The following is an 18429-nucleotide window of genomic DNA, read 5'->3' as shown; positions in this document are numbered from 1 at the left end:
TATAGAGAGTAGAGAGAAGGGAGAGGAGAGAGAGAAAGAGCTAGAGGGAGGGGAGGGGAAATCTTATCAATTGATCAAAAATCTGAACCGATCCCCTCCCCCTCTCTCTCTCTCACCTCCCTCCTTTCCCCTCTCTCTCTCCCCTTCCTCTCCCTCCCTCTCTCCCATCCCTCTCCTTGTATCTGATCAGATACAGGGAGAGGGATGGGAGATAGAGAGAAGGGAGAGGAGAGAGAGATAGAGGTAGGGGAGGGGAGGGGAGGGGAAATATGATCAGTTGATCAGAAATTTGAACTGATCTCCTCTCCCTCCCTTCCTTCCCCTCTCTCTCTCCCCCTCCCTCTGTCTCTCTCTCTCCTCTCTCCTCTCCATCAGATACAAGGAGAGGGATGGGAGATAGAGAGTTGAGAGAAGGGAGAGGAGAGAGCTAAAGGGAGGGGGAGGGGAAGTCTGATTAGTTGATCAGAAATCTGAATTGATCCCCCCCTCCCTCCCTCCCTCCCTTCCCCTCTATCTCTCCCCCTCCCTTTGTCTTTCTCTCTCTCCCCTCTCCTCCCCCTCCCTCTCTCCCATTTCTCTCTCTCCTTTCCCTATATCTGATCAAATACAAGGAAAGGGATGGGAGATAGAGAGTAAAGAAAAGGGAGAGGAGAGAGAGAACTATAGGGAGGGGGAAGGGAAATTTGATCAGTTGACTAGGTTTTTTATCAGTTTTCCGTGCAAACTACTAGAGAAACAGGGGCACTAAAAGAATCCATTTTCTTTTGGTTTATGTTATCAATAGTGATGTTGAAAGCAGTAAACCAATGGGTTCTTAATTCATAATGCCTTGGTAGGATAATATCAGAGATTTGGAATCCCTTGAGCATTTTTTACATGTACTAGATTGTACAATTAGCCAAGACAACTCTTTTACAATTGAGATGGGAGAGGAGGGGGGAGGAGAGAGGGGGTTCTAATCAGTTGACTGGGTTTCTGATCAACTAATCAGAACCCCTCCCCCATCTCTCCCTTCCCTCTCTCTATCTCCCTCTCCCTGTATCTGATGATCAGATACAGGGAGAGGGAGAGGAGAGAGAGACAGAGGGAGGTGGGAAAAAGAGAGGGGGTTTTGATCATTTGACTAGATTTATGATCAACTGATCAGAACCCCTCCCCCCTCTCTCCATCCCCTCTCCTCTCTCTCTCTCTTTCTCTCCCCTCTCTTTACTTTCTATCTCCCTCTCCCTCTATCTGATCAGATACAGGGAGGTGGGAGAGAGATAGGGGAAGGGAGGGGGGATTAGATCATATTTCTCCTCCCCCACTCCCTCCCTCTCCCTCTTTCTATATCTGATTTGTTGATTTACTCTCTTTCATATAGATTGGAAAGCCACATCATCCTTATAAACAAACAAAACAAAGTCAAATGTGAAGCAAAAGTAACCATCAAAGTTAGAAGTTAAGACCCAAGTTATAATTTCATTTCACCATCTTGAACCATGCATATTACTATGTAGGAGGACCACCATCCATGTTAAAGCTCTCCTGCAACAATGTTCATACACCAATGTTAGTTAATGTCTGTCTCCAAACTCTTGGCTCAAAATTGGCATACAATTGTAATGAGAGTAAAGTAGAGACCATACAACCTAGGAATAAAAATCAACAACTATATTTATCACTTGGGATCGTGGTAGTTGCAAATAACTAATTTAGTGAGGAATTTCAACACTTGATGTACTAATATGAGATGATGGTCCACCCCTCTAATTTGATGACCCACCCCTACATGTCAATGATCTATCCCTCATATAGGTGGTTCTGCCCCGAGGTTGTCTTTGTGCCCTCAATGATGATGATGTTTGTGATGGGCCTATATTTGATGTCTGACCCCAACTCATTGAAGTACCACCACCCATAATATCAACAACCCTATTATCAAAATTTCCTTGATGTCGGCCCCTACAGCCTCTGATGTTGTGTCCCGTTTGCCCACATCTAGAACATGTCATAAATTTGCCCCTCTGTGTCACATTATGTCCACTTATCAATTCGTCGGGTCCCTTCCTCCTTCATTTCCTTGGCCTTCCTGGTTGTGGCCTGATGGAGGGTGGGGTGATAAGTACTGGTTAATGTACAATGGGCCACTGAGACTCATTTGGGATTGGGACAATTATGTTGCTATAGGCTTGGATACATCTTTGAGTGGTGTAAATGGGATCAACATAATTGTATACACACTCTTGCTTCTTTATGGAAGAAATTGCATGTGCACATGGTATCCCTGTGAGTGCCCACCACCGACATGAATAAGTTCTCCTCTCAAGATTTACAATTGCTCTCCTATTGAAATACGTCACCTCAGATGTTGACATCCCAGCATATACTAGAAAATAGTTATGGGCATGTTCTTCAAGCCATTATATCTTATTCCTGACATTGGGGAAAACAAGTCCATTGTCATTTGTAAGTTGTTGATGTCTTCTCTGGACTAAAGACATCAATTGCCTCCTGATAGTCTCCATCAATGTAATAATAGGCTTGTCACGAACATCTAGTATCCATTTGTTGAATGACTCTAAGAAGTTATTACAAATGTCATCACTGTGGGCTCTTGGTCCAAAGGCTAACCTATACCACAATGCCGAGGGCACCCTTCTTAACCAGTCATGAGTATCTTTGTTCAATTCTTTCATTTTATCCATGCACAAATCAAACTCGGCAAATGTGTATACACTAGCGGCCCCCCATAAACAATCCCTTTGATCCTTCCCCTTGAAAAAAAGTTTAAAGTTGGCATATATATGCCTCACACAAAAGTGGTGCTTAGAACTCGGCAACAACCTCTCAAAAGTTTCCACAAGTCCTTGCAACATAAAACATAAACCCAAGTAAGAATGTTAATAGATATGTATATATGCACATATAAAATGTAAAATACATAAATGCACTAGTATAATACCTTCTGCCTATCAGAAATAAAGGTCCAACCATGCTTCTCTAGTCCTCCAATTGCATCAAACAACAAAGTCAAAAACCAAGTCCACGACTCCCTGTCCTCAGATTTAACTACAACAAATGTAATTGGTATTTTTGTCAGCACCCAATTTTTGCTCGGTCTGCCGCCTAAACCTCCAATTTACCTCAAACACTTCCAATCTCTCCGAAACACCCAAAAATCCCAAATTTCACCCCAAGAACCCTTAGATCCACCATTAAACCTACTTGACGCTATCTGATGGCCCCGATCAACCCCCACTTATACCTCAATCACTAGATCAAACACCACCATAAGACTCAAGACTTCTCAAAATACCTGCCTATAAAATTTGAGCTCAAAATTCCTATATTTACCCTTTCATCAAGAAAAGATTTCATTCTGCTACTTCTCGTTAGCCTAAACACTTAGAACCAAGATTCCCTTGATCTTGACATATCCAAACCGATAAAACCACACCATTGAACTCCATATACATATAAACAACTGCCCATAAAGTTTCAACCCTAGATTCCCTCATTTGTTCATCCATCAAACCAAGATTTCATTCCAAAACATTCCATTAACCTAAATTCCTATGATCTTGACCCTCTAAGACTAATTAGACATTACCACCAGATTCCAGATACCCTAAAATACCCACCTGTTAAATTTCAACCCAAAATACCTCCATTTAGCCTCGATCATATCTACATTCCATTTCAAGGCTTTAGATTGATCGGATTCCAAGTATGCCCGATCTGGGCCCGGTTGGCTCAATCTAACCTTACCAATCATCTCATACTACCCAAAAACCCCACCTTATGAAATTTCATCCAAAACAAACCCTTTTTACCCCTCGATCACACAAAGATTCCGTTTTAAGCCATAAATTAACAAAACCAAACATATTCTAGATCTTCCCGATCTGGACCATTTGGCCTAATCTGATCCCACCAATCAACTCAAAATGTCCAAAAGCCCACCCTTAAAAATTTCAGCCACAAATAATATCATTTACCCTTTTATCTAAAAATATTCTATTTTGACCAATCTCACGGGCCCATACATACATGACCCCACTAAGTTAACACCCCAATCTCGCAAAATGAAAGTTTGAATACTAAAATTGGCACTAGTCATAAAGTACAGGTACCTATTGGGAATTTTCCCAAAAAAAAATTGGGGCGCAATTCAAAAACCCAGATTAGCTTCTGCTTTTTCGGGAAGCTGAAACTAAACTTTTTTCTCCCCAAGGTACCCATGTCAAAAAAGATAAAATGACAAAACTGCCCTTTCGTCCCTTGAACGCCCTAAAACTAAAACACTGTTTCAGTGTTTCGCTCCCAACACCAAGCTTCTTCACTTCCAGCGGTGGCACACCCACATCGGCGGTAACCGGGGCAGACGTCATCCTCTTCATTGGCTTCTAACACACATACTCAAGCCTCTGATCTGTTCCCCTTCCTCCTTCTTTCTCTTTTTATGTTTCTTGTTTCATGTTTCCAGAAGCAATTCATCCCTTCCGTTGGGAAACGAGCCATCAATTGATCATTTGACAACCAGTAGTAGGTATAGGAGGACCTTTTTCTCACTGGAATTACCAGGTACGTAATACAAAACTCCCCCTGATCTTTGTCATGCCTTTGTCAAACTCTGTAATGGCGCAAGATTCTTAGAATTGTCCTTTTTTTTTGTGATTTTTTACCTGGTAGTTCTGTTCTGAACAAAATGGTAGAAATTTTGGTGTTACTATTCCTACTTCCACCCTCTACCGAAAGATTTTCACTTTTCTCCCCTACCTATCATTTCCATCACCACATCATGTCTCCCTACCGAAATAATCCAAAGCATTGCCATTATACTTAGTATTGTGTTCAGTGTGATTTCAAATGAAACTGCAAGTTTAAATTAAAATGTTCAAACAAAAGTTTAGAAACCAAACTGAACAGCGAACCCAATAGAAGCTGATGCAGTTTAAATGTTGGTCCAACCCAAGGTCAAGCTGGTAATGTAGCCAAAAATGTAGGTGAAGATAGACACGAGTATGTATATATTTAGAACTGAACTTTTGTGAACCAGACAATCTATATGGTTCCTGGCTAGACTATCCAGTTTGTCAATTCATTGCATTTTGAGAGTGGTAATCTATCATGTAAAGAGGGGACATTTCCTAGTTCAACATGGTCTAACAATCCTGTCTGGCCTGGTCCTTAAAGCATCAATACTCATTGAAAATAACCAAATAGGTTGTGTTTCTTTAAAATGGATCTGTACAAGCTTGATCACAAGCTTACGAACTAGATAGTGGATATGCAAAAATGTGCATTTTGGCACTGCTAGTGTGGTTGGCATCCTAATAAGATAACATATGCTGGAACAGTAGCAGATCACAGTGAACTCTCTATATACAAGAGAACAAACATTATGCTCATAGTTCTTACTTGTCTGTATCTATTTTAAGGGAAAGGCCAAAACCTTTTATCTTAATGTGCCTTATTCAGTGACCAATAAAGGAGGAACACAAAGGAATGACTGAAAGTCAATAAAGCATAACAAGGTCTTAAAATAATGAACCTGTAGTCTACACAAAACTTTAGAAAATAAATTTGGCAGAGCATGTTGCTTCTAGATTTCCATGTATCAGAAAAATGCATATTCATTGGGGAAGGACCATAGCACATCAAGATGAAGCATGATGGTAATGTGCTAATGTATCTTCTTTCCTACCTTGTACCAAGAGATTACTTTGATTTTTACAAGTGAAACAATAGGAAGCAGCAACCACCCAATGATTCTTTTCTATAGACCTCATATGCTTTGTTCAATCAGTGATACAGTGGGAACTAGGAAGCAGCATGACCTATATGATGATGTTTGCCCCCCGTACTTGTATATTGTGCCTAAACAATGGTGAGACTGCTGAGCACGTGCTTCTTCCTAAATCTAGTAGGGTACAATTGGGTCTTTCCTGAACACATTGAAGACCTCCTTTGGCAATGGCAAGGAAGAGGCCTTGGAAAAAGGGGAAAAATGTATTGGCGCACCATGGTTCAAGCAGTTATGTGGGGGTGTGGGAGGAGAGAAGCAACCGAATCTTCAGTAATAAAGCTAGATCTATGGGCGAATTGTTATCCTACATATTCCACTTGTGCAACATTTGGTTGCTAAACTCAGAGGAGTTCAAAGGTGTTCCCTTGAATGATCTTCAGAGAAGTACGGTGGAGATCTTGTATTCTTCTCCAGCTTCTCTAAAAGCAACAAGCATCTTTCAGTCAAGATTAGAAGAGGAGGTGACCCTGAACTTTGATGAAGTGCCCTTGGGAGCCCTGGTTTAGCAAGGATCGGGGGTGTGTTTAAGGGTGGGGATGGAAATTTATTGTCGGCTTACAGTGGTCCAATTGGGATGGCAGACTCTACAAAGGCTGAAGTTTTAGCGGTGCTAACTGGACTCTGGATTGCAAGAGACCTTGGCTTGTTCCCTTGTCATCAAAGGAGATTCGAACAATACCATTGGATGGCTTGGGGAGAAGAATGGAGGGCCATGGAGGCTAGTTCATTATCTGAACGAGGCTTGGGATCTTCTGGACTCTTTGAATGCCAATCTGTTCTGGATTCCCAGAGAGTTAAATTATGTAGCAGATTGGTTGGCTAAGTTGGGAGCTCACAGGGAACTTTTACATAGCGAGAGAATTATGCCTTTGTAATCTGTGTGTGAGCTCCTTGTTGTACATATTTTTTCTTGTTTAATGAAATCTGTTATCTTTCATCTCAAAAAATATTTTAAATGATTTTCAGCTCATTCATTATAAAATAAACTTTTTTATTTAATTTATTAATGATATGCCCTAATCTGATCTGAATTTGATGGATAAGCTATGATTAAAATTGAAATATTAGCATGTCAAATTTGGTTCTAGGTACAACCATTTCAAGTCTAATTGGGTTGGAGTCCTATTTCCGTTCATGTATCATTGGGAATCAACTATTAAAAAACGTTTCATTTTTTTAATCATAAAATGAACTTTAGACTTATTCAACCCACAAGTCTTTTTTTTCCCCCTCTTTGGACTTATTCGTCTATTTCATGAATTTTGGATTTTTTAGATACAAATAACATTAAGACCATTACACCTTGATTAGCTTTCTTGTATTTTATTTTTTAATCTATTATGTCCTAAAACCAGGAGAATGTGAGAATATAATAGAGTATATCTAGTAATACAAGGCTTTTTTTTGCTCTTATTAGTTTTATCCATTAGATATAGAGGGTGATTGCCAATATTTATGATTTTGATGATATGACAGATGCTTTTGTTTTGAAAAACAATCTCATACATATTAGCTAACACCCCCATGGTTTTTGAATTTTGTGATTGACATTCTCTTTATACATCTTAAGAAAAAAAATTCTCTTTATGGATTTCTATAACATTTGGTATATTCCTAACTCTTAATAAGTTTCAAGTTTGGTTGGATTCTCCTTCTATTGGTAAGGGACAATTAGAGATAGATTGCTTAAACTGAATTCTACTATAAACCTTGTTTTCTAATTTTTTTTTTTCCTATCATACTTTCTATTGTCATATTTCTGGATTTTTGTTGGCTTTAATGCTGGTACTCACTATCCTCATTGATACCTCTAACCTTTCCATCTCTATTTGAAAATTTCCTCTGAAATAATAGTTCTGCCGGTTTTTTGTGGCACTGCTACCTTTCCTTTATTTTACTATACCTTGTGTATTGCATCATTTCCTGCTGGTGTTTAATTGTAGGTATGGAATATGTCTTGTGCTCCTCTAAACTCACTCACTCTCATCCTATACGTTTAATATTTTTAACAGTGAGTGCTCTAGGAGATAGAATCTTGAGCTTTGACTAGCCGCAACAATGGCATTTATGACCAATATGTTCAGAAACATGATGGGAAGTTTGGGGCTTAGGCTAGGCTATAAAAGGTGGATTCATTCTGTTCGATCTGCTCCTTTGGAGAGGCTCATTGGCAGTTCAACTGGAGCACACTGTGTTTTACCTGAATTCAACAAAGATTTGGAAAGCAAGCTTGTTATAATACTTCCCAAATTCTCTTTTGGTGCCTCCATGGATCTCATGGCTGTCCCAAAGAAAAAGGTCATCACTTTTTGCACTTTCTCTCTTTAATCCCCCTTCCCTTTCCCTTGTCCTTATTCTTCTTTGTTCATGTTGGTTTTCTTTTTTTTTTTTTTTTTGTTTTTTAATTTTCATTTGGAAGTTGGATGTTTATATTTTCATTTTGAAACTTGTAGTGTTTGCCAATTATTAGTGTTTTATTCATATGGATTCCCTCTGTATAAGACAATTGGTGCTTATTTTTTAGTTTAGCATCATTGCAGACTGCACTTTCTCATTTCCTTTTAATAATTTTTAGTTATTCCTCCCTCAAATTACATTGTATTTCCTCTTAAAACCCAAAGAGAAACTCCCTGCTTTTGAGATTACACGGTAGCCATTCTTGAACAACTATGATATAGCATTATTAATTTGGTGTCATTAGATAGGTTGTTTAATTTGCGTCCAACAATATCAAGGTTGTGCTATTTGAGCATCAACTAGGCAAGTTATGATTGAATTTTAGGCCATTAACCAGTCTGACAGGATTCCATCTTTAGGTTATTTAAAATTTTAAATTAGAATTTTATTTTTTTAGAACTTATTTTGGGACGTATTGGGTTCAGAAGTTGTTATCTCTTCTTCCGGGATTCTTGTCAAACCTGTAATGGGTAAAAATAAATTATTGTTATGAGTTTATTTTAATGAGTTTTACTTAGTAAAAAGTTATTCCATCCATATGTATGAGTTAGAGAGTGATTAAAATCTTTAGATTAGGGAAATGAGTCTATATAATGCCCATAACTTTGCAGTAAAAGAGAAAGATGAGTTTGACAATAGAATTTTGGCCCTGTTTCTTTTTTCTTTTTTGTTTTGATGATCAAGTATTCTGTTTTCCTTCTTCGATATAATTCTACTGAAGGTCTCATATGGAGTTTCATGTGACGGCATACTTGATTCAGGAAGGCAGATGCCATAGCTCTAATTATCTTCATCAATGCATTCTCTTCATGTCTCTATTTACTCTTACAGTCTTACTCCATCTAAGCCTTACCCCAACTATATGAGCTTTGCCATGTGAATGCTGTTTCACTATTCTGTTTTGTTTAATGATATATCCATTGTTAAATTGAACTCATGTTTCTTTACCCATCCTCATCTAAACGGATGCGGGAACCCTTGCCTATTTCTCATCAAAACCAGTTATTGCTGTGACACATCACTTCTGGGAAACACCCTAGGATACCCTTGCCCATTTGGCACCAAACTTGGGTTAAGATGTAGCACATCACTTCTGGGAAACACCCTAGGATACCCTTGCCCATTTGCCCATTCAAGCATCTTGATTGCCATAGGGAACTCGTTTAGCCATGTGCTTGTATAGCTTTACACGATAGACTCCTTTTCTGTTATGTTGGTGCTGATGTTGTATACACCTTTGGGATTATACAGATTAAGATCCACATGTTTATAGCACATATCTAAAAGCACTTTGAAAGGGAGAAAAATACTTGTAGACTTTTTTCTACCAAATACAAAAAATGCCTAAATAGGAGTGTTCCTGGAACCAACAAAGGTAGACAGCAGAATTTGGACCCTCTCTCCTTCTGGTACCTTCACTTGTGCTTCCTTTTTAAGCCTTAACACAACCAATTGTTCCCTTTGGTCTGTCCTTTCCTGTTAAGGAGGTGTGGTCTCAACCTATTCCTCCAAAGGTGGGAAGTTTCTATTGGGAAGCCTTCCTGGAAAGAGTTAACACAGGAGATCTTCTTCAAAGAAAAAGACCCAATAGATGTATGTCTCCTCATTGGTGTATCCTTTGTAAAGCTGCTAGTGAGTCTGGGTTTCACTTACTAATATCTTGTCAATTTGCAAACTCTATTTGGGAATGGTTTATTTCTTTATTTGGGTGTAGGTGGAACTCTCCAACAGATGTGCAAAGCTTGTTTATTTCCTCTCCTTCTAGCTGGCCAACTAAAAGAGCAAAGATTATGTGGAGATGTATTAGGGCCACAACGTGTTGGTCTATTTGGGAACAAAGAAACTTGAGAATCTTCTCAAAAAATGAAAGTAGTATGGAAGCAATGATAGAAGTGATTCATGCAAGGGTAGTTCATTGGATGAAAACATTGGACTTATTTATGGACTTCTCAGTTGACGATTTGTCTAGGAATTGGAAGGAAATTGCAGATTCAGCCCCAGCCAAGAGGGCCTCAAATTCTGTTTGGACCCCTCCACCTATTGGCTTTACCAAGCTGAACTTTGATGGCAGCAGCATGGGCAATCCTGGGCCCTCCGGAATAGGGGGAGTCTTGAGGGACGAAAGAGGGACTGTGATGGCTATGTTTCCTGGTCCAATTGGAAAATAGGGGACTCATTGAGGGCTGATATTTTATCAGCTCTGGAAGGGATTCAAAGGGCTAAGGACTTGAACATAAACAAGCTGATCTTAGAAGGAGACTCTGAAACTGTAGTAAATTGGTGAAAGTTAGAGGGTCAATCCCACGTGACTATTGGAAGAATGCAATCTACAGGATCTTCGAGCAGTGGAGGTGAAAGTTAAAGGGGTGGCACCAGAATCAATTCCAAAGACATTTGAAATCCTCGTTGACAATGTCTGGTACAGAGTATGGATGGTCTCGGAGCTGGAGGTGGAGCTTTGGGGAAGAAGAACCAAGGCAGAAGATGAAGGGGATGTGGCGGGGTCGATCCCACGTGGCAGACAGGTGTTGGTGGACCTGAAGGTGGAACGACAAAGGCCTAAGGAGGTAACTGAAAAGCGAAATCTGGAAAACCAAGAGACAAGAAAGCCATTTAAGGAAAAAAATTTAAAATTTTTTGAAGTGTCTTGAAGTGGGGGGGCTCGAGCATCCTTTGCTGACGTGGTCAAGAAGAGGGTTGGACCACGTAATGGCTTGTCACGGGCTGGAGGGTCTGAAACGGTTGGAGGTGGGGCCAAGCTGGCTTTAGGTTTGGTCCTGGGGCCACGTCACTGTTTAAGTGAGCATGTGGCCCAGGACAAACTGAAGGGGACTATAGACGAAAAAAAGCATTTATTTTCTTCCTTCTTGAAGAAGACCTACGCAGGAGACCCTATTCTGGCTTGGCGGAAAATGAAACCTCTACAATGGGTCCCTAGATCAGTGTCTGAGCATTCAAAAGGAAGCAGCTCGGTGAGAGACAGACAGAATCCCAGATATATAAGAGGATTACAAGAGATCCAGGAGAAGAGGAGTGGTCTGCAAACTAGATCTGGAAAAGGCTTATGATATGGTTGATTGGTCCTTTCTATTGGAGGTGATGATGAATTTTGGGTTTGGAGATATCTAGTGCAATTGGGTGATGGGATGCATTAAGGATAGTCATTATTCTATCTTGGTGAACGGGACAGTCGTGGACTATTTCCCAGCTTTGAGGGGGATCAGACAAGGTGAACCTCTATCCCCCTTTTTGTTCACATTGGTAGCTGAAGTGCTAGGGGGTTTGATATCTAAAGCAGACTCCAGGGAGCTTATAAGAGGGTGGAGAGTTGGAAGGGATAATGTACCACTTACACATCTACAATTTGCAGATGATACGATTCTGTTTTGCGAAGGTGGGGATGTCAATTGGATTAAAATTTTGAAACTCTCTATACAGCTATTTGAATAGATGTCATATCTTAGGGTGAATTTTGAAAAAAGTTGTATGGTTGGAGTCAATATGGGGGAAGGGGAGATGGGGGAGTTTGCAGATATTTTGGGATGTGCAATATCTATTTGGCAGTTAAACTACCTGAGCTTACCTTTGGGAGATAATCCTCAGAGAGATGATTTTTGGGCCCCTGTTGTGGAGAGATTTGAAAAGAGGCTGGCCAACTGGAAAGGAAATTATTTGTCCCTTGGAGGGAGAATCACCCTAATTAGGTCTACGTTGGCTAACCTTCCTGTATATCTTCTATCAGTTTTTAGGATACCGGTGAAGGTGGCCAATTGGTTGGAAAAGCTAATGAGGGATTTTCTGTGGGAGCCGGGGGAAGGAGAAGAGTGACCATAGGGTAAAATGGGAGGTGGTTTGTAGAGCTAAAGAGGAGGAAGGGTTGGATATTGGTAATATTAGGACTAGGAACCTAGCACTACTAGGAAAATGGTTATGGAGATTCTCACTGGAGAAAGATAAGTTGTGGGAAGTATACATGGACTGGTAGATAATGGTTGGGATTCAGGAATTCTAGCAAGGTCTACAAGAGCTTCCCCTTGGAGAGCCATTCAAGCCATCTTGCCTTTATTCTTTCCATGGATCAGGTATGACTTGCATTCTGGTAAACTTATCAAATTCTGGGAACAAGTTTGGGTTGGGGTCTCCCCTCTGAAAGATCAATTTCCCCGCTGAACCAATTTCTTCCTTTATTGTTCCTTCTAATTCACCCTCTGGGTTTGATTGGAATCTAAGCTTGAGAAGGGGTGTTAGGGACACAGAGTTTGCTTGTACCATAGCCTTACTTTCTATCCTTGAAGGGGTCTTTAGTGAGCCATCTAAAGCAGATAGCAGAATCTGGACACTCATTCCCTCAGGCTCCTATACTTGTGCCTCCTTTTTCAAAGCACTGTTACCCCCTCATCCCGCTGGCTTTTCTTTCCCTGTTAAAGAAGTGTGGTGTCGACCTATACCTCCTAAGGTTGGGAGTTTTTGTTGGGAAGCCTTCCTGGGAAGAGTTAATACATGGGGATCTACTCCAAAGGAAAAGACCCAACTGCTGCTTGTCTCCTCATTGATGTGTTCTCTGTAAGTCTGACGGTGGATCCGGATATCACTTGCTAATTTCTTGTTGGTTTGTTAAAGCTATTTGGGTATGGTTTACTTCTTTGTTTGGATGTAGGTGGACCCCCCCCCCTGAATGTTCTAAGCTTGTTTTCTTCCATGCCTAATTGGCCAACTAAAAGAGGGCTAAAATCATATGGAGGTGTGGTAGAGCTGCAGTCTATTGGACAGTGTGGGAGGAGAGGTGTGGAAGAAATTATAGAGAGCATTCACATTAGAATGACGCAATGGTTGAGAACACTGGAGCAGTTCAAAGTGTTCATCAGTTGATGAGCTGTTAAGGAATTGGAAGGAGATTGCAGATTCAGGCTTATGTAGAAAGTTATCAAAAGCTTGCTGGAGTCCTCCACCTATTGGATTCACCAAACTGAATTTTGATGGTAGCAGCATAGGCAACCCAGGGCCTTCTGGAATTGGAAGTGTGATAAGGGATGGAAAAGGAAACTTGTTAGCCATGTACTCTGGGCCGATTGGGGTGGGAGATTCATTGGGGGCTGAGATTCTTGGAGCTATTGAAGGGATTCAAAGGGTCAAGGAAATGAAGTTCAAAAAGGTGGTTATAGAAGGTGATTCTGCAACGGAGGTGAAGTGGCTAACAGAGGACAGTGCTATGATGTGGAAATACAGCAATGAAAGAGGAAATATAAATGACTAACCAGGGATATGGAAATTCAATGTAATTGGATTAAGAGAAGTGCAAATGCATTGGTTGACGGTCTAGCTAGGCAAGGGGTAAATAGAGACACATTATTCTGGGCTGTTTTGTAATCACTACAAGATCAGAAAGTTCTTGGGTAACTGTGTTAAGACTTTTTAGCTCCATTCCGTTGTAATCTTGTTTTTATCATTAATAAAATTTCATTGTTACTGATAAAAAAAAACTGTAGTGAATTGGTTAAAAAAAGAAAATTCAAGACTATGGAGCTACAGCAATGCAAAGAGGAAATACAACTGGCTGACAAAAGATATGGAAGTTCGATGCACTTGGATAAAAAGAGGTGCAAACTCCTTTGCAGATGGATTAGCTAGACAAGGGGTCAATAGGAGCTCTGTTTTTTGGGCTCAACTGTAATTTTTTCTGTATTTTGGCTTTAGTGGCATTTGTAGGGAGTTAAGTTACTTTAGCTCCAGTTGGTTTTTTTAAACTCTTAATCAATTAATGAAATCTCTGTTATTGATAAAAAAAATGCCTAAATAGGTGAAATACTAGAGAGAGAAATTACTAAGATTTTGAGGGAGATCTAGGCTTGGTGTTTCTTTGTTCTAAATGAACAGTATGAATGCTGTTGTTTGTCATGATTTTTATATTTATTCAAGTAACTTACACTGTTATACAAGCTACCCTTAGTCTGAGATATATAATTTTCTTGCCTAAGGATTGATAAAAAAAAGGCTTTAGTTGACCAATTTCTGTACAAAAGAAAAAAAAAAAAAGGTTGCAAAAGTCCGTATCTTCAGCTGGGAGCAGGAAATTGGATTTAGTTACTATTAGTATAATAGATACCTGTGGTGGAAATTCATTAACCTACAATTTACTAGGCAAAGATTAGTAAATTTTGTTCCCCATTACTTTTACGTACAAGCCTGAACATCTCTTTTTCTTATATGGTGTTTGTTGTTGAGATCTAAAAATTTTGGATTTACAATAAAAAATTTTGAAGCCTGAAGGTGACAGCCAGGGATTTGTCAAACATGCAGGTGTCTCCTCATAAGAAAGGCATAAGAAATGGACCAAAGGCTTTGAAACCTGTTCCAGTAATACTTCGCTGCAAGTAAGGGCAATTTACTTTTTTGACTATCACAGTATTTTGTTGTAAAGCCTATAGAATGAAGTAAAATTATTATTACTTAAATGTTATGATGAAATATGACATACTTATGTTTATCTGCAAGTTTCTTTACATAGCATTATGTTTTTCTCAGTAAATCAGTTTGAATTTTGATTGGTTTGTAAGTATGACAGAGTAAACTTTATGTGACATATGATTGACCTTGCAAATTGTGGATACAGGACTATGCATTATGTATATGTGATGTCTCTTCAAGGTTTAATAGACCAATTTCTGTGACTTCTTGATGGATACTGCCATGAATGTGAAAAAATGTAATGTGGTAACCTCAATCTAATCAAATCCCCCTGCACTAACCCCTTCCTGGAAAAATAATCAAGTCATAACCATCACCATCATTATCATCCAAGCTTAATCCCAACTATATGGGGTCGGGTACATGAATCCTATTTTGCTAGTCCATTCTATTTAATGCCATACTATTTTTAAATTATTGGTGCTTAAACCATTTCTTAGTACTTCTACCCAGGTCCTCTTTGGTTTACCCCTTGCCCTTTTAGCTCCTTCAACTTGTAACAAATCACTTCTTCTTATAAGTGCTGTCGATGGTTTTCTATGCACATGACCAAATCACCGTAGTCTATTTTCTCTCATTTTATCACCTATTCAAGCTACTCCTAAGTTCCTAAAAATGGTTTCATTTCTGATCCTACCCTTTCTAGTTTTTCCACTCATTCATCCATCTCCTGCCACTCATTTTATGGAATTTTCCTCTTATCTAAGTAGTATTCACCTATCAACATAAAATTCCAAACACACCCTTCCATTTTCCCCATCCTGCTTTAATTCTATGGGCAACATCCTCTTCAATCCATCTCCTGTTATGAGTTATTGAAATTTGAACCAAGTCACCAAAAAAGGTCACATTGAGTTATCTCTTGATTGCCAATCCTAAGTGTACCTGGAAAATAATAAAAAACTACTCTCCTCAACTCAGGCTGCTGCCGCTGATTGGGTGTCAACCCTAGAGAACTCACCATTGCTTTTGTTGCTTTTTGGGGACCTGCCTAGTATTCAACCCATAATATTGTACCTAAGACCTGCATATGCAAGCATCTCTGTATGTTAACAGTGTTGTCAAGCTGTTAATCAGGGCAGTCAAAATGGTGAACCAACAGCTAAGGGTCCCTGATTTTGATTCTTTTGCTGGGAAAACTGACCAATTGAACTGTAAACCTGCCACCTGACAAGCTTTCCATATAGATGTTTGGGTTCATTTTTAAAACATTGTACGCCACAAAAATAGTACCTCCAAAAGGCATGACCAAACAATATATTATATGTTGTGGCATAATGCTTTAGAAACTTCAATTTATTTATTTGAAAAATGGAAGAAAGGTTAGGCTTTTGGAGCTCTATTAAGCCTACATGTTACACAGATAAGTCTGGTTCCTTAGGTTTTGAGACATTCACCGTCTCTTTAGAGCTCTGTTTGGCAGCTTACACATAATACGTGCTTATTTTGTCTTGCGGAGCATGTACTTCAACCTGACCATCCGGATATGTTTTAGCTCTGAAATATTTCAACTGGAACTAGGTTTTCTTACTCTGCATTTTGTCTTACAGGAGCTGTGGTCGAGTTAAGTTGCCACACTTCTTTTGTTGCAGTGGAATTAGGGAGACGCCAGGTAACAAGAATGATTCCTCAAGTTAATAAGCTTCTGTGGCAGCCAAGTAAGTTAAGGCAGATAAAAAAGGAGTTATTATGCACTTGTACTTTGTTTTCTCTAGGTTCTGAGCATTTGGAGGATATCATTTGTGGTATTTGTCCATGTACGTGAGTTTTCTGTTGAGCATTAAACCGATTAAGATCTTCCAATAATATCGTAGCTTTTAGCGTCTGTTTGCATGTGTTTGTTGCCATGGGGTTGGGTATATTATACCTTATACCACTCTGTTTACTCTTTCAATATGTTATTCATACATCTCACTACCGCAATCCATATTTGGCTTTTCCCCGGTTCATCTTAGACTTGTAACCAGCGTTGTAAGACTCGGATGGACCGGATGATCGGACTATGAAAACCTGGAACCAGTGACCTTTCTGGGTCTTGGTTAAATGATATTTTAATGAATTGAACAGGCCAACCGCCCAGTTAAATCGCAAAAAAACAGCGCCCCATGGAGCATTCTAGTTGTTAGTTCGGTCCGAGTATGATGAATCATGGTGAGAAACATTGGTTTTAACCAACGTTTTAAAAACTGACCTGGAAATGGAACTAATTTGGCAATCAGTTTCTGGGTCAGAGGTTTGACTGTCCAGGTCCTACAGTTCAAGTGGTTTGAGTTAATTCTAACCTTAGGATATTAGAGAAGAGAGTGCAAATTGCAGCCATTGGCTGAGAAAAAAAAAAAGAAAAATAAGAGAGTAAACGTTGCCTTGGGCAGGCAGCCTACCTTGGATCTTTCTCTCCTTCACCAATTGATTAGTCTTTCCTCCACCAACCAGTCAAGATATGACCAAGGTTTAAAATATCATGTATATTGTGTACTTGGAACAATGGGTACTTGATTTTTCTTCTTACCTTTTCAGCCCAATAATTGGCAGATATGCTAGTAGGGATGATTCCTAATATCTGAGACATTTCAAAACCCTCCAACTCTCAGGATTTCGAATATTGGTGACTTTTGATACCGATATCATATACGATGCCATGCCATATCCATCAATACTTTAAACTTGGATATGACTGCGCGGGTGGGAAAACTCCAACGACATTGATCTGCAATAAATGGTTAACTCTCGGTCTCGATCTCAAATAAGAGAATTTTTATGGCCCATAGTGTGCTTCATGATTTTCAAAACCGGAACTGGCCGGACGGTCGGATCAGAAAATTGGGAAGTTGACCAGTTCCGTTTTATCTAGAACCATCATTTTGGCCAAAAATTATTGATTTGGTCAGCAAACCGTTCAAACCGTGGAATGGTTTTTAGTCATTTTTAATTTTTTTTTGTCAGAATAGGCTGTCAGTTCAGTTTGAACGGTCAGACCATTCGACCCAAGAATCAGACCCCTAAACGGTTTGTTATCCGGTTCGGTTTTAAAAACCTTGGTGTGCTTGGACGATTAGAGCATATGGAAGACACGTTTTGTAGGTTGTAACTGGGATAGGTCACTTATAATTGATGGTGGTTTCGGTCATTCATGTTTTCATGAAAGGTTCAAAACTTTGATGCATATTGGGGTTTAACCTGGTTCAGGGGGTAGATAAGCCTTAAACCCACCACTTTGAATCAGGTTCAAAAAGATAAATAAATAAAATAGGGGAGCGAGCCCCGGTGCAGTCCAATATGCCCCTACCGGCATATCGAGCCGTATCAATATTTCAAACCTTATCTCCATGTGCTTGAGCATAGGTAGGGGATGATAGTTCTCAAAAGCTTTTCTGATTTTGCACTTACACATACCAATTCCACTAGATGGCAAAGTGAGTTACAGTCAAATAAGGCTCAAAGTATCGATACTTTTAAATCTTAAGGCTGCCTTTGGAAACGGTTCACTCTTAAATCTTAAGGCTGCCTTTAGAAATGGTGCAAATAGGGTGTAAGCGCTGGTTCAGTGCAAATATGTACTCTGGTTCAATTTTGCTAGCATTTGGCAAGAAAAAATTTGTGTATTGACAACAACAAAAAACACAATTTATAAGGCATGTTTACACCTAAAATGAGAGGTAATTTTAGGTCGAAAAAAGAAGTAAATTTACATTCAAAGTAATTAATGTCAAAAAAGA

The 18429-nt window shown here is 39.5% G+C and overlaps 1 protein-coding gene across 1 annotated transcript; it reads left to right on the top strand.

Annotated features, from left to right (window-relative positions):
- Positions 1-4191: 4191 nt before the first annotated feature.
- LOC148863971 (uncharacterized) lies at positions 4192-16546 on the top strand. Its single transcript, XM_088979619.1, has 4 exons — positions 4192-4566; positions 7804-8089; positions 14546-14619; positions 16264-16546. Exons 2-4 carry the CDS (start codon positions 7850-7852, stop codon positions 16349-16351), a joined length of 402 nt encoding a protein of 133 aa, XP_088835745.1. The 5' UTR covers positions 4192-4566; positions 7804-7849; the 3' UTR covers positions 16352-16546.
- Positions 16547-18429: the final 1883 nt, after the last annotated feature.

This window comes from Nelumbo lutea, chromosome 3, assembly GCF_056320005.1.
Source record: "Nelumbo lutea isolate HS-2025 chromosome 3, American lotus-T2T, whole genome shotgun sequence".
NCBI classification, from domain to species: domain Eukaryota; kingdom Viridiplantae; phylum Streptophyta; class Magnoliopsida; order Proteales; family Nelumbonaceae; genus Nelumbo; species Nelumbo lutea.
The sequence above is the reverse complement of the archived record's forward strand: the minus strand, read 5'-3'. Positions and strand labels throughout refer to the sequence as shown.

Bases quoted from the DNA above. Each gene is read 5' to 3' on its own strand.
- LOC148863971 (XM_088979619.1), top strand. From the start codon at position 7,850: ATGGCATTTATGACCAATATGTTCAGAAACATGATGGGAAGTTTGGGG. The intron at 8,090-14,545 runs GTCATCACTTTT...TCAAACATGCAG, and splicing joins TGGCTGTCCCAAAGAAAAAG to GTGTCTCCTCATAAGAAAGG. The intron at 14,620-16,263 runs GTAAGGGCAATT...TTTGTCTTACAG, and splicing joins CCAGTAATACTTCGCTGCAA to GAGCTGTGGTCGAGTTAAGT.